The 22,994-nt window shown below is 35.7% G+C and overlaps 1 protein-coding gene across 1 annotated transcript; it reads left to right on the top strand.

Annotated features, from left to right (window-relative positions):
• Positions 1–2,920: 2,920 nt before the first annotated feature.
• NMBR (neuromedin B receptor) lies at positions 2,921–14,010 on the top strand (the record flags this gene model as incomplete). The annotated part of the gene is made up of 3 exons (XM_080700544.1): positions 2,921–3,345; positions 10,687–11,035; positions 13,609–14,010. 3 exons carry the CDS (start codon positions 2,921–2,923, stop codon positions 14,008–14,010), a joined length of 1,176 nt encoding a protein of 391 aa, XP_080556670.1.
• Between the last annotated feature and the right edge of the window lie 8,984 nt (positions 14,011–22,994).

Raw genomic sequence — 22,994 nt, 5'->3', positions numbered from 1 at the left:
ATACTCCTATAAAATACATTAAAATGGAAAATCGAACCATTTCAGATTGGAAGTTTGAAATCTTTTATAATTTAGAAGACTGCTTGAGACATTTACTTTGAATAATTAGATTTAGCATTAAGAGAAAACTTAATCTTGAAAATAAAAATTCTAGTGACATTTTCCAACTTATAAGTAATATTAAGCATCTTGCTATAGTTAAGACATATAGGGTATTCATATAATCAAATAAATGTACATAAAAAGTTCTTTTTACCCAATCTTAACTTTTGAAGATTGTACTTAGGGACACTCTACCTCTGAGCTACACCCCCAGGCATTTTTATTTTGAAATGGAAAACAGGGTCTCACTAAGTTTCTGAGGTTGGTTTAGACTCTGAGATCCTCCTGACTCAGCCTCTCAAGTGCGGGGATTACAGCTATATATCACCATGACAGGTTTAGCCAATCTTAACTTTATAATTGATTGTTTTAAGTCATGAAATAAAAGAAAAGAGCATAATAGGTATTTGCAAATGAATTAAAATACACAAAAATTATAAGACAAATGTTTATTTTGTCTAATTCAACTATAATAATGAAATACTGTTTTAATGGGCAATGTCTGGAGAAGTTGCTGGATTTAAAAATGGCTTTGCACATGAATACATTTTATTAGATTATGGCTAGATCATTCCTTGTAGATGGTAATTGACTAATTTTCTTTTTATTGTATAATTTTTTTCATTTAATAAGCAAAATCCAGTCAAATTTTTTTCCTAATGAAAAACATTATTTAGCTAACTCCAGAACTGAGTCACCATGTCTGAAAAGTTTATTTTAAACTCAGATGTTGGTGATTTCGGATATTATTTTACTCTTGGGGGCATCTTACTCAAAATAATGTAATTCCAGCTACTCAGGAAGCTAAGGCAAGGAGGATCATTTGAGCAAGGAGTCAGCCTGGGCAACTTATGAGAATCTGTCTAAAAAATATTGTATTGGAGTTCTATTGAATATCTACCTAGGAAAACAGGCATTACTCAGTCACAGGCATACATATGTTCAGCCTTAATAGATACTGTCAAATGAATTTCAAAAGGCAAAATAAATAAAGTAGTTCATTTTGGAAACTGGCAGTTGAAATAAGTTTGGCATTTCCAGCCGGGCACTAGCACTGTGACTAGCAGTTTAATACCTGGGATTTATTCAAATGTGTGCCAGAAGGCATGCACATGAATGCTCATAGAAACAGTACTTAAACTGAAAAATTGTGGGATACCCAAATGCCAATCAATATTAGAATATATAAACAGTGGTATTTTTACAGGATGGAACTGCTATACAGCAATGAAGAAAGCTATACATGAAGCATGGTCTGGTCTCATAGATATAATTTTGAGTGGATATAATGTTGAGTGTTTTTGTTGATATGATATTCAAGTACAGTTAAAGTAATTTAATATGGAAACAGGAAGTACAGCAGTTACTCTGGGGGCTGGTGTTAGATTGCTCCTTCTGAAGGGTGATAAGATTGAACAATACACGGGCGTGGGGGCGCACGCTTGTAATCCTCAGGCTGAGACCTGAGGATCGCGGTTCACAGACAGCCTCAGCTACTTAGTGAGGCCCTCTGCAACTCAGTGAGACCCTGTTTCCAAATAAAGAATTAAAAAAAAATAGGGCAGGGGGTGTAGCTTGGAGGTCAAATGCCCCTGGGTTCCAGCCCCAGCCCTGAAAAAAAAATATTGCCCAATACATTTTTTCAAGAAGATGGTAGAGATTTTATTTGTTATTTTATTTAATATATTTTATTGGTTCATTGAAAATTATACATCATAATATGAGGCTCAGAGTGATAGAAACATACATGCCCATAGCACTTGATTTATTTCATTTTCCACACCCCACTCTCTCCCCCTCATAGTACATGAGATTGGTATTAATAATTTTAAATATACATATGTATATATAGGGTTTTTTTTTATAAGTGGAATGAGCAATACATTTAAGAAATGTGTTAGGTGGCAGGTATAGCTCAGCAATAGAGTGCTTGCCTAGTATGCACAAGGCCCTGGGTTTGATTCTTTGCACACACACACACACACACACACACCACAGTGTACTTTATGCATATTTAATTTCAACAAAATGTTTCAAAACAATATATCAATTGTAGGATACAGTTTCTATATGTGAGTAAGGAAAGGGGGTGATAGAAGAGCGGAGGGAGGATTTCATTTGTTTTCTCCACGCCCTGTCACTGGTTGGCTTCCTAAATTCATTATTTCAGCACCTGGGACTCTTAACAGCTCAGTTCCCAAATCCTCAGAGATCCACAAACTTCTTGCCTGGGGCTCCTCCCGCTGGGGGCGGGTAAGGATGGACGCCTTTCGGGAAGGCTTAGGAGAGAGGTCTCAGCTCCCCTTCCACTCCACAAAATACCCGGGGACCTGCAGAGACCGCAGCTAAGCCTGAGAACCAGCCGTCCCAGGCTGGTTCCCGGGGTTTCGGCCGCGGCTGGCTGGACAGAGCCAGGTTGACCTTCGCTCCCGGGTCCCACAGTCCAGCAGGTACTTCTGCTAATCCCAGAGGGGCGGATCTGTGTTCTCCAAGGGGATCTTCTCCGCTTACTAGAAGTAAGTGCCTACCATCGGAGACGGACACACAGACGGAACTGCTTGGCTTTTTAAAAAATACATATTTTTAATTGAGACCTAACAGCAGGCAGTGTAACCCCTCCCAGAGTGCGGCGCCCGAGCCCGGGAGCCTGCGGACACACTTCTCCCCAGCGGCGGTGTAGACAGGTTCCCCGCCAGCAGCAAACTTGTCCCGGCGGCGAGGCACGGGGGAAATCGATTAGCCTCAAGTCCCGCGCCTTGCACTTTGCAGGATACCTGCGCGCTTGAAAACTCCCGCGGACTCTCCCAGAAAGAAGACCATGCCTCCTACGTCTCTTTTCAACCTCTCGCGGAGCCCCGGGGCGAATCAGAGCGGGTTCGCTGCTCCCGCGGTGTCGGAAGAGGATTTCCTCCCGGGCTCTCACGGGGTCACCGCGGAGCTGGTGATCCGCTGTGTGATCCCGTCCCTCTACCTGTTCCTCATCACGGTGGGCTTGCTGGGCAACATCATGCTGGTGAAGATCTTCGTCACCAACAGCGCCATGAGGAGCGTACCCAACATCTTCATCTCTAACCTGGCGGCGGGGGACCTGCTGCTGCTGCTGACCTGCGTCCCCGTGGACGCCTCGCGCTACTTCTTCGACGAGTGGGTGTTCGGCAAGGTGGGCTGCAAACTGATCCCCGCCATCCAGCTCACTTCAGTGGGGGTCTCTGTGTTCACCCTGACCGCCCTCAGCGCAGACAGGTAAGACTGTAGGAGGCCTTGGGGAAGTGTCCCGTGGGGAGAGAGAAAGGGTGCACCCTCCTGGGAAAGGGCCAGAGCCTGTGGGAAGCCGAGTAAATGGAGCTTAACGGCGATGGAATTGGGAAACTTGAAAAAATAAATACACAAAAAGTTCTTTATAAGGAAGTAAAATTGCATTGGCTTTAAAATAGCAAAAGAATGCGATAATAGAAATACGTATACAAAACTGCCAGTTCCAGTCTCCAAGACTTGCGGGTTTATGGGGGACAACAAGACTTTTTGCATGTATTCTTTCTAATACTCTGCATCCCAATATGATATAAATTGCAATGCGCCCAATTAAAAATATAGTTAATCTTTGTCTCTGCATTCCCATGTACAGTTGGAGAAATCTTTAACATCTGTTTCATAGAACAGCTATGGAATGAACGTGCAAACGTGGCACTATTCGGTGAGATCATTTCGTGTGTACCTAAAACCTTCAAAGTGTATTTTACTCATTCAGTAAAATAGTGCTGTGATAAGGAAGCATGTCTAATATTAGGGTGATGTTTAATAAGTTTTTTTTCAGATAAGAGGAAGCACAATTCACATATAATAACTAAATGCTATTTGCTTAAGTGAAAACAATTTGCATAATAAATGTTCTTCAGGCAGATGTCACATTCTTATTTGAGATCTGAAGTCAAGTGATATTAGTTTTTTCACAGAAGAACCTACATTTTTTGTATCTTAAAAAGAATGCTATAAAAAGTAGTTATCTTTGATATAAAAATCTGCTTTTCACACATTTGTATGGGTGTGAGATATCGTTGTTTTTCTTGGCAGATCAACTGGTTCAGCACTGACTTTTCCCTATTTGGATAGTGAAACTCAGGGAAGTCCTCCTGGAAGTGCTGGAGGGAGTCAGGTCCCGCTCCAGGTCTGGCCACTCTATTCCTGTCTGTCCAGACCATGCCTTTGGGCACTTTAGCAGGAGGAGATGTCTGAGGAAGAGGAGGGAGAAAGTGTTTCTTAGGCATTATCACATGGAATTGTGGTCTAATACCCTGGGAATGGGAGGCTGAGTTCAGCTACTTAAATGAACAACTTGACATGGTTAATTAAAGTGGTGTTCACTCTCCCCTTTAATTTACACACTAAGTTATTAATAAAAAATGAGTCTGAATCTGAATATCCCAGTGTTTGCTCTAACAACCAACTATTTGGTTGGCATCAAATAGTTCATCTTTATTGAAGGACGGACAATATTCAGTGGAAAGTTATACTTTTCTAAGACTGGAAACTATTCACTTACTTTTGTTTAATATACTCTCTAAAGTCACATTCTGGAAAACTGGGAGACCTTTGTGTAAATTATGCCCCTTATTTTGTTTATATGACACCATTTTTGTTATCTTTTTTAAGTTTTCTTTGAATTCAAAAACTAAAATGTAACTTTTTTAGTTTAGCTGCCCAGATTGATGGGACCCATTTTAATTAGAACATTTAAAAAATCTACTTAATTATCAGAATAAAACCTAGTAATTAGCTGTTACAATAGTTGAAATTACCATTATTACACTTTCATTTCTAAAACATGACAGTAGCAAGACCCAGGGCTTAATTTTATTTCACACCAGTTTTCTCATTCTATTGTCATGGAGACAAACAGGTACATTTGCCCAGGCCAAATCAGAAAAAAAGTGGTAGCTTCATATGTGTATGACTCTGTTTGTTTCATATGTGTTTCATGTACTTGGTGAAGACCTGGACACTTTAATCATAATGATAGAGAGAGGTGGCTTGTCATCTACTTAGAACACAGGTTATCTTTGCCTATTTTCGACTCAGTTCAAAGGAACTTAAGGCAAGTTAAAAATAAAGATACAAACAGTATCTAACAAAAAATTTTAAAAAAGGGAGAAAAACAGAGGTAGCAGAAATAAAAGCTGAAAATAGAAGATCACCCATACTTTCACAAAATGTGAACAATACTTTTTCTGGGAGCTTTCTAGTTGCCAGTTCAAAAGAAAAATTTGCTTTTCATAACAAGTGCTCTGTTGTTGTTTTGATATAACCATAGAAACAGGATGAGTTGTAATTTTTACACTTAATGTGTTGCTTTATTATTAAGTAAAGTTTGTTATATTTGATTCAATACATTAAACATCCTTCACTCATTGGTCTCGATCACATCTAGCCTATGTCACTTTTTGGGGGGAGCATAATGTTTTGACTTGGAGAGATGTTGCATAATTCTTAATATTTATAATATTGTCATACTTCAGATAGTGCTTTATAGTTTCCAGAGATTATTCATCTACCTTGACTTGAAAGGAGGGAATGGTTTCATCTAGAGCTATGACACCTAGGTTCTAGTTTTGCAAGTATCATATCTAAATCTTTTACCTGGAGAAAGATGATAAGACAGCACAAACCACATGCTCATAAAGGCAGTATTTCCCTAATTTGCCGAATAAGAGTAACAACTTTAACATGATGTGCCCTGTCACAACGGCAGGCATCTGATCCTTCAAATACTGAGCTCCTGCTGGGTTACAAATACTCCACGCTGCTGCTGAACAAGTGGCAAAGATGCCCACTGCTGCACTCAGCCCTCTTGGAAAACTGTCTCCAAACCTGCCTTCAGAAACATGTAAAAACCTTAGTCAATGCAAAATCTCGCACTTCGCATGTTAGAGACTGCATCATTAAATCGGAGGAGAAGCCTAATATCATTCTTCTTCTTCCTGTTGTCTAGGTGATTATGAATAGTGATGCATCCTGAGCCTCACTGGCCTGTCTCCACTTCAACTCAACACCTAACGATCGAATCCCTACCCCTCTCCCAAAGTTAATCTCGATGGGTAGTCTCCTTGTTAGTTATGCAGGCCATGTTTTCCCTTTATTGAGAACCCACTGTGGGCCAGGAATTATTCTATGTACTAGAGAGATGGCAGTGGGCAGACCTCTCCTTCTATTTCATACAGTTTGCACTTTGTCTCTTTTTTTGGGGAAGGCTTTTTCTCTGATAAAGTTTGATAAGGAGGGCAAAATTATGGACAGTGTAACTAAAACTGCTTGTGGAAATATGAAGACAGAGATTTTTGTGATGTGGTGATTTGTAATAGCTAAAAATCATCTAATTTTCTATTTCACTTTGTATTATAATTAAATTTAATTATTCTCACATAGTAAAATTAGACTGTACACAGATAAGCAAGATTTGAAATAGGAATTGAAGAAACTTATCTATCAATACTTAACACATAGATAGAGGTTATGCTCCTCTCCATCTATCTTTTTATTGATTATTTTCTGATATATTCAGTTTTTAAATAGGAATATTATTCTGAGACTGTTTTTAAGGAACAGTGTAACTTTTCACATACAACCATTGTGCTACAGTTCAGTAAAACAGTTTAATATTGAGAGAAATTTTCTCACATTTTATACAAAGGCTTTAAGGAAGCATAATAAAATATGCCCATCTTAATAAGCACTAGATGGCTTTATTCTTTATATCCTTCCCAAAGTGCACAAACAACATTGGTGGTTGTATAACATATTCTCTGACAATCACAAACTATATATCAGGGATAATAATGACACTTTTGTAGTCTGTTATTTCAGATATATTTCTATTTTTGTAGAAGTTGCACTACTACCTTTTTGTTCAAATGTTTATCTTGTAGAGATGACCTGGGGTCTAGGCATCCTTTCTCCTGGAAAGTGGCTTAAAATCCTCCTTGTCAGATCTTCTCTACCCTTCTCTCTTGATAGGCTCCTTGCCTCTCCTAATCCAAGAATTCTGTATCTGTTGCCACCAATTTTATCAGAGCGAAAGACTTAACATTTTAATTCTTGTTTCCCCAAATCCTTTATGGTTACAGTGCCTGTTATAGTCTGAATATTTGTTTTCCTCTCAAATTCATAAGTTGAAATTCTAACCTCCAAGGTGACAATATTAGGTGTGGGTAGATTGGGAGGCGATTAAGACACGAGAGGGCATCCTGTCCCTCATATTAGTACCCTAATGAAGGCAGCCCCAGAAAGTTCCTTGCCCTCTTCACATGTGAAGAAACAGAAAGAAGGCACCATCTATGTACCAGAAAGCCAGCTGTCACTGGACAATGAATCTGCCAATTTCTTCCTTGATTGTGGACGTCCCACTTTGCAGAACTGTTCTACCCTTTATGTTTTTTGATAATCTTAAAAAAGGCTTAAGCTATTCATAATGATCTCCTGTCTTCCCTTTCTTCACTTTATTCCACATACAAAAAAAATTATAATCATTGTTTGGTAATTTGCTCTTAAATATGGATTATCAGTCAGTAGTTATCTACCTTTTGGGGAGAGAGCCCAGCTTAAGAGACCAGACAAATAAAACCTGGAACTATGATGAAAATTTTAAATCTAATTTTTTTCTGATTTATTTTCATAAATAGTAGGCCAAGAATAAACATGTAACATATGAATAGGATATTATAAAAGTGAATGATTGGAAAACAAGAAATAATTTCTATAAAACACAAACATTATCGTAGAAATAAAAACTTTAGAAAAATAGGTGAAAGCTAAAACTAATAGAAAATCTTAGACACCAAAACGAAGATGAAGGTAGAGATGTGCTTCATCAACGGGAAACTAAGAAGGCAGAAGCATTGACGTTCAAGAACTGGGATTCCAATTGTTCAAGAAAGTGGTAAAGGGACAGTTCAGGGAAAAAATAAAATTTGGAACATAGAAAATTAAGATGAAAAAGCAAACAAGTATTGGCTTTAGGAAAATCAGAAATGTTTATAAGAAAGAACACATCATCATACGTCATCGTAATATACTACTTAACTGTGAAGTAAAGAACGCTATAGTCATGATAAGTATCAACTATATTGGGGATGGGGGAATAGAGGTAACACAAAAGAGAAAAATGTTAAACTACGGTAACAGAATGTCAAGAGATAATATTTCTATTTACTCCAAGAAATAGGGGTAGAAGTACATTTCATAGAAATATGGAGATAATGATAATGAAGTTTGTTTTATTTCATGTGCAGGATATGAGATGAAACAGGTTTCTATTTTTTATTTACAGGGCTCTACATGCTCTCTGATAAAAAAAAAAAAAAAAAAAACAAAAAAAAAAACCTTTTAGGCCAGGCGTGGTGGTGCATGCTTGTTATCCCAGCATTTGAGAGGCTGAGACCGGAGGATCTCGGTTCGCAACCAGCCTCAGCTATTTAGTGAGGCCCTCCTCAACTTAGTGAGACCCTGTTTCAAAAGAAAGAATAAAAAATAGGGCAGAGGAGTGTAGCTCGGAGGTCAAATGCCCCTGGGTTCCATCCGCAGACCCTCAAGAAAAAAAATTAATGTATTAATCTATTAATCTGATTTAAGAAAATCAGATAAAATATATTATTATAGTTATTAGTTTGAAGTCTTCTTTTGCTTCATGAAAAATATCTAATTAACCAGAATAGGGGAAGGGAACCTTGTCTACCGAGATCTACCACGTGGGAAATGAGTTGAAGCGCACTGTGAGTGTACTTTATTTAATTCAGCATGGAGGATTTTTGCTGTTGCTTTTCCTTATTATCTTTGTAGTACCTGTTTCACAAGAAAAATCCCTTTCGATTAAAACGGAACTACCCTTACTTATGTAGGGTCTAGATGACACATGAACTGTCTGGGAGAGAGGCTGCCTGGGGAGGAGCCTAGGCTGTGAGCTGTTTATTATCTCTGGTGGGGAAAAGGAAGCCCTTTAGAAGAGTCTCAGAAGGAGACCTCACTAGTTGTTATATGACTTGAAATACTCATGACTTTTAGACCACCAGATAAATTAAATGGTAAACAAGGAGAGAGCACAGGGTCTTGACATAGGATCTACTATTAGTCAGGTCTCATAATTGGTGGTTTAAAAATCCTTATTTCTCTAACTACAAATTATTTTTGTATTGGGGATGGAACCCAGGAGCATTTTACCTCCAAGCTACACCCACAGCCGTATTTCTTATTCATTATTTTGAAACAGAGTCTCACTAAATTTCAGAGGACCCTCACTAAATAGCTGAGGCTGGCCTGTGATCCTCCTGTCTCAGCCTCCCAAGTACTTGTAATTGCATTATTCCCACCTTACAAATGAAAAAAAATGCAAAAAAACCCAACCAACCAAACAAACAAACAAACAAACAAAAAAAAAACCAGAGGACCTAAGTGATTTTTTTCCAAAGGATAACAGAGATGAGATGATAATTCAGGTTTAGATTTAGATTCAGTCTTTTTTTTTTTTTCTGACCCAAACCACTCTTTACCACATCGTTTTTCTGCTAGGTATATTGTAAGCTCAAGTGCCTTTGAATATGAATATTCAAGTATTTTGTGGCTTACAACCAATTTTGGTTTGAATTGAATTGTCATTATTTTACTTAATGTGTGTGACTGAACTTGTGGTAGAAAGTTTTGAGTCAAATCACTGTGTCCTCGAGTGTGAATGGTGAATGGTTGACCACTAGTTATCACTAGTAATATTACCACACACATAGAAGGTGGGAGGAGAAGGGCTTTTATGGGTTCATATTTTGTGTGTGTGGTACTGTGAGTTGAACCCAGGCTCATTCTACCTCTGAGCTATACTCTCAGCTCTATTTTATTCTCTATTTTAAAACAGGTCTTGCTAGGTTGCTGAGAGTCTTCTAATTTGCTGAGGCTGTGATTTTCCTGTCTCATTCTCCCAAGTACTGAGGTTATAGGTGTGTGTTACTTAACTTTTGTGGATCTTGACATGAAATAAATTTGACCTGCAAAGGCAGCATACTGCTCTGTTTTCAAGTGATGTAATTATGGAGAAAATTAAAATCTGGATTAGTATCTAAGATTTATTAATAGTTTTAGAAACTAAGTAGGAGGTCTCTGGCCCAAAAGCTATAGAAGAATATCAATGTAGAATTTAATCATACCACCTTGAGGAAACTTAGTATTTTATGAATATTGCCTACTTCTAGCAACTCCAATAATAATAAAGTCTTTGCAGGTAAAAGTATTTAAATAAGCAAATTCAAGAAATGATGTTTAATGAAACATGATACATGTAGTAAGTGTAGATTTAGAAAAACAATTATGAAAAAATTAAGCAAATGACCATGCTTTGGGAAATGACAACTTAAAATACTTTATATTCCTTTTTTTATGTCCTCATAAGCAGTCGAATGACTTGGAGATAGAGAGATACCAGAGGTCTTAGGTTTTCCATAGGCTACCAAACAGCCAGGAAATAAGGAAGTGTTGGTTCTTTACTTACCAAGGTGGATTTCTTTATTTTTGTTTTCTGAGAGACTAACTTGAGATGTGTTGTTTTTCCAGGTACAGAGCCATCGTAAACCCCATGGACGTACAGACCTCAGGGGCTGTGCTGTGGACCTGCATGAAGGCCGTGGGCATCTGGGTGGTCTCCATGCTGTTGGCAGTTCCTGAAGCTGTGTTTTCGGAAGTGGCACGCATTGGTAGCTTGGATAATATCAGCTTCACAGCGTGTATTCCTTACCCTCAAACAGATGAATTACACCCAAAGATTCACTCAGTGCTCATTTTTTTAGTTTATTTCCTCATACCGCTTGCTATTATTAGCATTTATTATTATCACATTGCAAAGACTTTAATTAAAAGTGCACATAATCTTCCTGGAGAGTATAATGAACATACCAAAAAGCAGGTGAGCTCCTTACGTGTACGTTGGCAGTGTGCTTGTCAGAACAAGGGACTGCTGCTTTGAGTTGCATTTCATAGGTTCTCCATTCATGAATGATGAGAACAGAATTGGGTCTGCACTAACCTTAACAAGAAGGACTGTTGGGAGATCTCTAGTATGTGGCCCTGCAAGGGTCTACTTGGATACAGTTTATCTGCCATCTGGGCCTGAGACAAGACCTAGAATTCTACCATTACAAATTGATGTCTTTGAAGGTCTTTCTTTACATGCAGATATTTTTTGCAAAGATAGACATCAAAAAGCAGAAATTTTCACATATTAAATATGAATGTATATAGTAATTGTCTCTTCTTCTATTAGCCCACTAAAGATGATAGAAAGTATGTAAGAAGGATGCATAAGAAAAGACTATAGGATGTTTCCTGGGATCTGGAGATGGGGCTTGGATGGGGGTCTGGGGGGAAATGCCAGAAGGTGAGGCTCTGAGAGCAGTAAAAACAGAAAAGGACTGAATATGAGCTGATGCTGAAAACACTGGTCAATTGCAAATGTACAACTTTTCCTAAAAGATTATATACTAATTTAAAAAATTACAGAATGTACCTTATATACTTTTCTTCCATAAAATGACATGTAGTAACTTCAGGTAAAATTAATTGTGCAAATCCACAAAGAGACAGAAATGCTGTTCTTGTGAGATAGTTTCTAGTTGTACATTTATGTAATTCTAATAAACAACTTCCTCTGAAGGATTCTGTAAGTACAGGGAGATTATGGATCTTTTAAACTTGAAGGCAAATGTATAGAATCTGAGATTACTAAAATTACAGGTAGAATGATATATACTGGAGGTCTGGGCCCCTTAACAACAGCAAAACCTGGAAGGTAACCCTCCACTGATTAATGGCCATCAATAAAAAAGATCCACATCCATTATAAAAACTTTAAAAAGTCAACCAGTCTCTAAAGGCATAATTAGGTAAATTAATATTTATTATCTCCATATCTGGTGTCACTGAAGCTAAATGTCCAGATCATAGGCTGATTGCTCTTTTTACTCTCATGACCAGTTCTTTTATTCAGAGTGCTATAATCCAATTTGGATATCAATTTGGATATTCTAGTTTTGGCTTTTGGTTTTAAAAGTTGGATTTTGACTGGGCATGGTGGTGCTCACTTGTAATCCCAGCATCTGGGAGGCAGAGACCAGCGGACCAAGGTTTGTGAACAGCCTCAGCTACTTAGCAAGGCCCTTCACAACTCAGTGAGACCCTGTTTCAACAAATAAGAAGACTAAAAACAAATTAGGGCCAAAAACAAAAAAAAGGTGAGTTCTTCTCATGAGCTCCACCTCCTCCAACACCTTTTTTTCCTTCTTCCTATGGCTTTGGCTCTGCCTTGTTTTGTGAATTTTCCTACTGAGTTCTATTAGCCCTGGCTGGGTAACTGGGGTCCTGACATCTGCTAAGAAGTCACCTCAAAGCCACCAGTTGGTCTGTGCACTTAGTCTTCAGGTATAGATTGCTATGGAATTCTTACACTCTTACTTTACCTGCTAGGGAATACACTGCTGGGTAACATAAATTTCACAGTTGATCTTCATAATATTCCTGGGTTGTCTACCTTGTGCTATTGAGATATACCTGGATTATCACATTCTTTTCTTCAAGGTCAGCTCTCTGCCAATCCCAAACCTTTCTAGTCTTCTCTGGAATATTCTAATTGATGACCAATACTTTTGCCTCAAAAATATCATGATGACATTAGTCTTTTGATAAAATTTGTTTTTACTTTTGGGCTACCTTATTCAAATATTTAGGCTAGTTGGGTAATATGAGCTGAATCTTGGTCTTTATATGTTAGAAAGTTATTCTTAGATTAAAAATGTTAATACTCAGTGTTTGAATTTTGTCTATCACATTTCTAAAGATCTTGTAAAATGGTAAGCACAGTATATAAACTTTATAAAAATGCATTTTTATTTGTAAATGTGACCTGACAGTAATATATGCAGAATTCACAGTTATATCCGATGCTCTTGATTTATGTGAGTTAGGAGTTTCAATCTCAAGTTCCTTTTTTTCTTTTTCTGTCGAGTAAGTGTTAAAGTTAAACTCTGCTTCAATAGGTCAATTTTTTTTCTGATTTAAAAACCCTGATTTTTGAAAAATATCTAAATTTGCATATATTCTGTAGTTCATTAACTTAGTGTATTTAACACAAACAGAAATTATACACACACTTAACAATATAACACATTGAAACCTTAAGAAAAAAAATGTTTAAAAATAAGACAACTTTTAAGATAATAGTTTTAACATAAAGATATAGCCATTAGGTAAAAATTTGCCATCCAAGTCTTATATAAGCTGTTAAATATTTTAAATAAGAATAGTGTAGTAACCAAAATAGAATGTACCCAAACTGTTAATCACTTTGATGAGGAAAATAAACAATGTATGTGTTTTGGCTGTATTGTCATGCTATGATAAGTTTTTTTTTTTACATGATAAGTTTGGGGTGAGGCTGACTCCATTTTCATTTTAACCAATGGGACTATTTCCTTGTGCTTACAGATGGAAACTCGGAAACGCCTGGCAAAAATTGTCCTGGTCTTTGTTGGCTGTTTTGTTTTCTGCTGGTTTCCAAATCACATCCTCTACATGTATCGATCTTTCAATTATAAAGAGATTGACCCATCTCTGGGTCACATGATTATGACCTTGGTTGCCCGGGTTCTGAGTTTTTGCAATTCCTGCCTCAATCCCTTTGCTCTTTATCTGCTCAGTGAAAGCTTTAGGAAGCATTTCAACAGCCTGCTCTGTTGTGGGAGGAAGTCCTACCGAGAGAGGTCTACTAGCTACCTACTCAGCTCTTCAGCAGTGCGGATGACATCTCTGAAAAGCAATGCTAAGAACATGGTGACCAATTCTGTTTTACTTAACGGGCACAGCATGAAACAGGAAATGGCACTGTGATCGTGGCCATTCAACTTATGATTTCAAAAGAATTGACGAAATTTTCTATCTGACGGGCAGAGCAGAACTAAGAAATTTCTCCACTCTCACTGTTGTTCAGATAATTCATTAGATGACTTCATGATAAGACTCCAAAAGGCAAGACATTTTCCTCTGGACAGAATTTTGAACTACATTATACACATGCATATGCTACACATACACTTCACATAAAAGTGATTCAAAAGCAATTTAATTTGCGTGTAAATCAATATTGCTTCAGGATTTAGGCTGTTGCTGGAGCCAACTCTGGCATATTTACCTTAAATTTGCCATTTTTCCTTGAAGCATGAAATAAATTACTATATTGACTCAATGATTCAACAAATTGACTCGATTCAATGAGGGGTAATAGTCAAATTTTTATTACTTGAAATACAAATCATATTTTCCTGTTGAGCACCTGAGTGCATTCTATTCACAACCAACACACACAGACACACACAGACACACACACAAATTTTCACTTGAAGAAAATTATAGAAAATTTAAAAATTGAAACTTAATCACAAGTCAATGTTTATTGTGATTCTTTGTGTGATAAATCATAACTTACAGAAACAGTTCATGCCTGTAATTTCTTAGTTTGTGGTTAAAAACTATGATGACATTTGTATTATGAATAGTAAATAGGTTTCATATCATTGTGATTTACCTTAAAATGTAAAACAAGTATATGTCTCAAATTGAAAAACTCTGTCTCAGAAATGTGCATGTCCGTCTTTGTATACATTTGTAAATCCTTGACAGTTCTGATGAGTTCACATAGATGTGATAAGATTGTGTAATTTTGGTTTGTTTTCATTCTCTCTTTGCAATAGCCAGCTGACAACTGTGTGGGGTCTTACTTACAGGCAAATTTTCTCTGCATGATATCACAGTTTTCTCTGAATAAATATCTTAACTTTTTTTTCACAAAATGCAAGCATGGTCTTGATTACATCTTAAAATCGTCTTCCTTAAGCATGTATCAATGAGTCTAATATTATAATCAATGTATTTCATACTATCTCTTTCCAAACTTGCTCAGCTAATTCATTAGATGATTTCATGATAAGACTCCAAAAGGCAAAAGATTTTTCCTCCGGAAAGAATTTTAAACACCATTATACATATGCATATGCTACACATACACCTCACATTAAAAGTGATTCGAAAAGCAATTTAATTTGTGTGTAAATCAATACTGCTTCAGGATTTAGGCTGATGCTAGCGCCAACTCTAGCATATATGCCTTAAATTTGCCTTTTTTCAGGATATTAAACTCTTTCTTAAATAGCCCTAATCCTTACCACAAAAATATGAAATATCTATATGTATCTAGATGCTGTAAAAGTAAACACAAGAAAATTGTCTATAATATTTGATAATAAGGGCAATGAGCACTAATTGTTTTCCATGTCATGGGCTCAGTCCTAAAGCTGTGTATGTTTTTATTTAGCACAATCCTCAGTAGAACCACTGAGGTGACCAAAAAAGGATCCAATTTTAGCAGGGTGTGGAATTATTCAATTTGGAGGTGTCTTTAAAAAATTGTGCAAATTTGTAAATTAAAGGAAAATATACTGTCATATGGACACATTGGCAGGACCCTGAAATTAGGCTTCATTAACTTCCTATTAAATTCACCTCGGAGGTGAGTCTTGTTATATCATTATTTTATAGTTTAGGAAATTGAAGCTCAGAGATATCCAATAAGTCAAAAAGATCATGCAGTCTTGTGGAAGAATGGGATACAAAGCTGGATTCCACAGCAAGGAGTAAGCCCCTTAATGGCCCCTGCCCTTCTTCATGTTTGGCCTTAACAGTTTCCTTAATCATTGAACAAGCTGTAGAAACTCCTCATCATAAAATCATGCAATGTGCAATCATTTTATATTGATTTTGAAGATTTTATAAATCTTTTAAGTCCTATCTATCAAACTCTAAGAAACCATAGACTCAGTGTAAGACTCCTTGGTCAATACAGAATGTTTTTCTTTGGTAGTTGTGGGAAATTATTCTAAGTCTAAAAAATATTGGCTTAAGGATTAACAGCTTCTTGCTTGCTTTGGCAGAAAACAGCCTTTCCCAAGGGACTCGAAGACGGTGACCTCAGTGCTCCTTCACTATCTAAGCTACATCTTTTTATTTTACTACATCTTTTGCTTGCTTTGCTTAAGGGTAGAAGACTGTCCTAAGGAGGAAGCTGAAGACAGCAAGCTTTGTCACACCTGCAAAAACTGCCAGATAACAACTTATCTTCTATAACATTCCTAACACAAAGTGTTACTTCCCAGCAAGAGACAGTCAATGATTTAATGACCAATCTTAACTCCGCAAGCCTCTAATAAAAGGAAGAGCCGAGTTGCGCTCAGAGTCTGTCTCTCTTGCCTTCCCCTCTCACCTCTTTGAGACTGGGGCATTTTTTCATCATGTCTTCAGGAGCACTGCTGGTAAATAGGCTGGCAATGGTATGAAGATGATGGTAGATATATGTGAAAAACTATAAAATATACCCACTAATATCTTGCACAATTACTTTAGTTTCATATATCTATGTATATGTCTTACAAATAGATAGGACATTACAATACATAAATATATATGTGTATGAAACTATGTTTATATGTGAAAATAAAGTAATATGTGCTCAAATTAACTCTAAGTTTCTGATATTTTATAGGTTAAGATAATTATGCTGTCATATAACTTAGATCAGATTTGTCTTACAGGAAGGGAAAACATTCATTTATAAAATAGTTTAGAAAATTGTTACATATTTTGTTAATTTTTTGTCATGACAACTGAGTGTTAATGACACTATAAATTTCTATTTTTCTTTTCAAAGAAATTTTAACAATAGTCACATGTCTGAGCATATAGTATTATCAAAAATTTGGTAGCATTTAAATTTTTCTTCTGATTGTTTTATGCCAATTTTGGAAGTCAGAATTTATCTTAATGTTAACCCTTGATTTTTAGAGACTCAGTTGATACTCTCAAAACTCTGTTTACAAACTAAGCTTGTTAAAGATTGTCTTTTCAAACAATTTTTTTTAAAAAATCTATGCACTCTACTGCTGGATTATAATACAAAACCACTGGCTAGCTGTTAGGATACTTTTTTTTTCAAGAACTTCTGTGATTTGTACCATTTTCCTCTCTTTGAAATAGCTGAGAGTTACTATGTTGGTGTATATTTTAAGATGTATGATCATATTACATAGTATGATGAAACCAAGTATTTAATAATTGCACTTTTTATACACTTTACAAATCAAAGAAAAGTTCATGTTTTACACACATATGAAATTGGATTCATATTAAAATTAGGGATTAAATTTTGACATAGGTTGGATTTAACATGCACTTAATTAATATTCACTTCCTTTGCAAGTTTAGTTTTAGAAATATTTATATAATTGGTCCCTGACTTATGGTGGTTGAATATCTGATTTCTTCCATTTCAAAATTGTTATAAGTGATATGCATTCAGTAGAAGATTGTTCTTTAAATTTTGAATCTTGATCTTTTCTTGAGCTGTTAATATATCATGCAATACTCTCTTGTTGCTGGAAAACAGCAGTGAGTCACAGCTACCAGTCAACTGTGTGATCACAAAGTTAAACAGCAGATACTGTGTGGTGTATGATACTGAATAAATTTTATAAGATAGTCAATACTTTATTACAAAATAGTTCTTGCATTAAATAGTTTTGCCCAACTTTGAGTTAATGGGAAGTGTTCTAAGCATGTTTAGTAAGATAGGTAAGGTGAAGTGGTGGGTTAGGTATATTAAATACATTTTTGACTTCTGATATTTTCAGCTTCTGGTGGATTGATCAATGGGATTATTGGAATATAACCCCTTTGTAGATTGAGAAACATCTATGCTTGTTCCTGGGTATTTGGAGATTTTATTTTCTTTGCCATGGTTTAAATGTGTTCCTTAAAATTCATGTGTTTGAAACTTGATATTCAGTGCAGTCATGTTGCAAGATTGGACCTTAGAACATGATTTGGACTTGAGGATTCTACTCTCAAAATACGATTAATGACACAATCATGGAAGTAGATTCATTGTCATAAGAACTGCATCAATATAAAGGATGAATTTGGCTTCCTTCTCTCTAGTTTTGTGATACCTTCTACCATAGTAAGATGTAGTGAAAAGGCTCTTGCCAAATATAACTCCTTGACCTTGAACTTCTCAACCTCCAGGATTGTGAGGCAAATAACTTTGATTGCTTATTCACTCAGTCTGTGGTATTTGTCATAGCAGCAGAGAGCAGACTAAGGCAGATCTTATTACCAAGTGTTATATAACCAACCAAGACTTGGAAGATGCAGGTTCAACACAGTCAGTCAAAAGAAGCCAGGTGCTGAGGAGGGATGACACATGCCTTTATTCCAGCTACAATAAGTTGTAGCAGGAGGCCTAGGCCTCTAGTACCTAGGGATAGGAAGCTAAGTACAATAGTACTTCGTAAGAGACTTCTGCAAAAAGCTTTCCCACAATGTACAGTCCATGTCCAGTTTATATACCAAAGCAGAACAAAAGTGATATTGTACCTGAGTACAAGGTTAACAAAGGTGTTGACATGCAGAATTGACAAAAGTAGTGCTGTGCAGCAGCCTAGACTTAAAAAATGGAGGTACCATGATGGCCAACATAGATGGAGTCTTCAAGAACACAGTTATGTTGTTTCATGTACCAGTGGCATTTAGCAGGGGAAGCTGAGGAAGCATAACTAACACCATGTTCTGACTGGTTCCACACCAAGAAGTGATGGCAAATTAACCCTAAATGTATCTATGAAAGCCACATTATAGAAGTAAACCAAGTGAAATTGTGCACATTAGTCAGAAGTAGAACAATTCCAAACTCTAAATTTGTTAAATAAGACATAAATTCAATACATACATTGAAACAAACATAAAGCATCAATCAGTTGCTGATTTATGTAATTTCATCTCTTAGTATCATAATTTAAGGAACTATTTCTGAAACATGTCTAATGTGGTAATATCTGCCATAATTGAAATAAAATTTATCACATTCTTATTTTTACTGTGGATATTGAATGTGTCCTTTTATTGAATGTCTTCTTAGAACGAGAAGTTGTTCAAAAGAAATACAAAAAGATAGGATCTTTTGAATGCTTGGGACCACACACTATTTGATTTCAATTGTCTCATTTGTATAATGAGTTAACAGCATTGTAAGGGTTAAATTATGGCATACATGTAAAATACTAATGCAGTGCTTCAGATAATAGTAAATGTTTTTAGTGAATATCCTATCATTACAGTTTAATGCTGACCTTTCTTGTGTAATAAAATAATGATTAAATTTATTAAAACTTTACTATGTGCCAGATCCAGTACTATATTCTTTAGAGGAATCATACCAGTTCATAAGGCAGGAATGATTCTAATTCTCATTTTATGGGTACGGAAACTAAGAGTTAATAAGCAGGTAAGACACATAAGGGAGAGCATAGTGTTGACCTCTTAATTTTATTTAAAATCATATATAGTCATTCACTGTATAATGACATTTTGATCAATGATGAACTATATATATGATAGTGATGAATAGATGATATCACCTAGCAATGCCGCTTCTACCTTAGATCATAGATGTGTACTCTCAGATAGTAATGCAATGATAAATTTACCAAACTCATTTCTTGGAATATATCACTACATTGCTGTTGTTAAGCCACGCATGAATGTAATTTTTTCTATTCAAGACTTCCAGGAATCTAGAATTCAGATGATTCATTGAGAGATGTAGGTATGTCCAAAAACAATCTCCTCTCTTAAATGCAGGGGTTACTAGAGGACACAAATAATTGTTTTCTGAGTTTACCTTTGTCATTTCTAGAGTAAAAATATATATTCTGGGTAACCCCTGTGAATAGTTTTACAGTAATAAGTTCGATATATGAGAATGTGGGATCATAACTTTGAGTTTCTTTCTCAATTTTGTGTAAGCTATATAAAAAGGATGAAGGAATAAAAATTAATGGAAGTTTTGGTCACCAAAACATACACTTCACCTGTTTGCTAGCACATGTCTTAAATGTTTATATAATACTATATAAAACTATTAACTAGTTAATATATTTTGAACAAGTATAATTTATTTACTAGTGTTTTATTACTGTCTTCATTGTTCAGTCCTGAAATATTTCTACTAAACTTCTAAGACATGAAATAGTATATATATATATATATATATATATATATATAAACTTCAGATGAATTAGCATATTTGTACATTTTCCTTAGACTTTTCCCAAACAGTAAAGGGAAAGACATGAAAAAATATGGTCAAATTTTGTGCAAAAAAACATGTTTGTAAACCTGGGTGTGGTGGCACATTTTTGTAATCCCAGCATTTGGGAGGCTGAGACAGGAAGATTGAGGTTCGTGGACAGCCTCAGCTACTTAGCCCCTCTGCAACGTAGTGAGACCCTGTTTCAAAATAAAGAATAAAAAATAGGGCAGGGGGTGTAACTCGGAAGTCAAATGCCCCTGGGTTCCATCCCCAGACCTGCAAAAAACCCCACAAAAAAACCCAAAAACAAAAAACCATGTTTGTAAAACTACAAGAAATAAAAAGAAGAGAGCTAATTAAAATCTGGTTGTAACTCCATTTTTAATGATCACTAGAGGAAACATTACTTATATGTTGTGGTTACCACATTTTACACCATTTCACTCTCCAAGTTATTGTGCCAACTTATTCCAAGTATTCTATTTTTCCCATATGTTGCATCTCACCACAATTTTGAATAGAAAATTTTCTTATATACACAGTCAAGTCTTAATCTGCAATGGGCAATTTGTTTTTTAAGTGGTCCATAGCAAAAATTAACCAAGATTTTATTTCTAGGAACTAGTTCTCCTTTTGGGCAATAAACAGATAATAATTACCCATTATTCCTCATAGTGGAAGAATAATATAAATTTAACCCACTTAGGAACCGTAAAAGTATTTTATAAAGTATTTCATGATACTCAAGAAAACTATTTGTAATTGGAAACCTATAACCATTTGAGGTATCTTGGCGTTGGAGATAAATCTGAAAAACATGTTTTGAATATAAACTTTTTTCTTTCATCTACTGAATTTTTTTTTTTTTACTGGGGAATATGGGTCTATTCTAAAACCTTTTAATTTTCTGCTGAATGTTAGGAATTTATTTACCACTTGTTTACAGTATTCTGCTGTGTCCCTCTAGTTAAAAAGTATAAGCAATTTCTCAACAGTATTAGTCATCTCTTACTCTTTTGCATATGTTTATTCATATGTATGCACAAAAGAAAGAAATTGCCTTTTTTCTTCCTCAGGACGTGCTCCTATGAGAGGGAAGAAGTAGGAGTTCCCACAAATCCTTGTAATCTATCCCTATTGTGTTCACTAGACTGACTCATCCTCATAAGCTCATGATTTTTGATGGATCAAGTTTCTCCATGGCAAGGCAGAAAGAGCTTGGTTGAATAACTATGAAATATCTTGGAGATACTTAATGGAATCCAATCACACATTGAATTTAGTGTGTGTGCCCTTCTAACTCATTTTAAAAACACAAATTTATCACAGTAACAAATTACCAAAAGCAGTGTAATTTCTGCTTCTGTGTTTAATCAAACACGTATCTTGGAATTAACAAGGAATATATATATGTTTGTGCTGAAGTTTAGGAGTGCTTGATCTGCCTGATTTACTTTTATATTTCAGTCTAAATTGTAATTATCTAGAGTATTTAAATATCTGAATTGTTTCTCGTCTCTGGCAGTTTGCCAAGAAATGTATTCATCGAATGAAGCAATGTTTGAATAAAATAGTGTGGCATATCTCATTGCACAGAGCAGAAGTATACATTTTATTTCAGGAGAATTTGTTTTTAGAGAACAAACTCAAGAAATAAAAACCAGCTGGGAGTGGTGGTGCACGCTTGTAATCCCAGCATTCGGGAGGCTGAGACAGGAGGATATTGGTTTGCAGACAGCCTCAGCTACTTAATGAGGCCCTATGCAACTCAGTGAGACTGTTTCAAAATAAAGAATAAAAAATAGGGCTGGGTTATAGCTCTGATGTAGAATGCCCCTGGGTTCCAACCCCACTATCACAAAAAATAGAAAAAAAAAACTAAGAAATATTCACATACCTTTAGTTATTTGTTTCATATTGACCTCAGTTTTAGAATATCATATTTATTTATTTTATTCAATAAATAAGTCAGGGTGGAAGCATTACCTACTTGAAGACAAAATGCACAAAATTATGAAGGCATTTCAAAAATCTTAGTACATTATTGTGGTGTTAAGTGGAGACACTTTTATTGAAATTGTCATCTCTATTTTGCTAATATTTCCTTAGATCATTTAAAATCTAAATATCACTATAAAGAGAATTGCCAGATAAGGTAATTTTATAGTATTTTAAGTTGAAACTGGAATCCTGCTAACCACTTGTGATGAATATTTTATTTCCTCTCTGCAGTGATTTAAAATACGAGCGATCTAATTTCACTACCGCTCAAGCTCACTGCTCTCTTAGCTTGAAATATAAAAATACTTTTCTTTTATTAGAAATAAATAGAACTTTTGAAGCTTGTAAAATTGTGTATATTTCAATTAGTCTTGGCATCTATACGATTGTTGCAATCAGATTCTGCCAATTGCCGATTGGATTTCTAAGGTTCATATTTGAACAATTTATCTATGAAGCCAATGAAAGATCTTATGTTCTGAAACATTTTTCTGTGTGTCTGTAGATGAATCTCAATTTGATGCATTTATTAGTAAAAATGCCATAAATAGTAACCATGCCCATGTTTTAATGTTACAGTTTTAAAGCTACCCTTATGAAAAACTGTTTTCTGTTCAAGTTAATATTAATTCCATTATGTGAAGCCTTAAAGAATTAGATGTAATGAGTAAGAAAT

This window comes from Muscardinus avellanarius (genome assembly GCF_963383645.1).
Source record: "Muscardinus avellanarius genome assembly, chromosome: 8".
NCBI classification, from domain to species: Eukaryota; Metazoa; Chordata; class Mammalia; order Rodentia; family Gliridae; genus Muscardinus; species Muscardinus avellanarius.
Note: the sequence above shows the minus strand (reverse complement) of the source record. Positions and strands in the feature narration are given on the sequence as shown.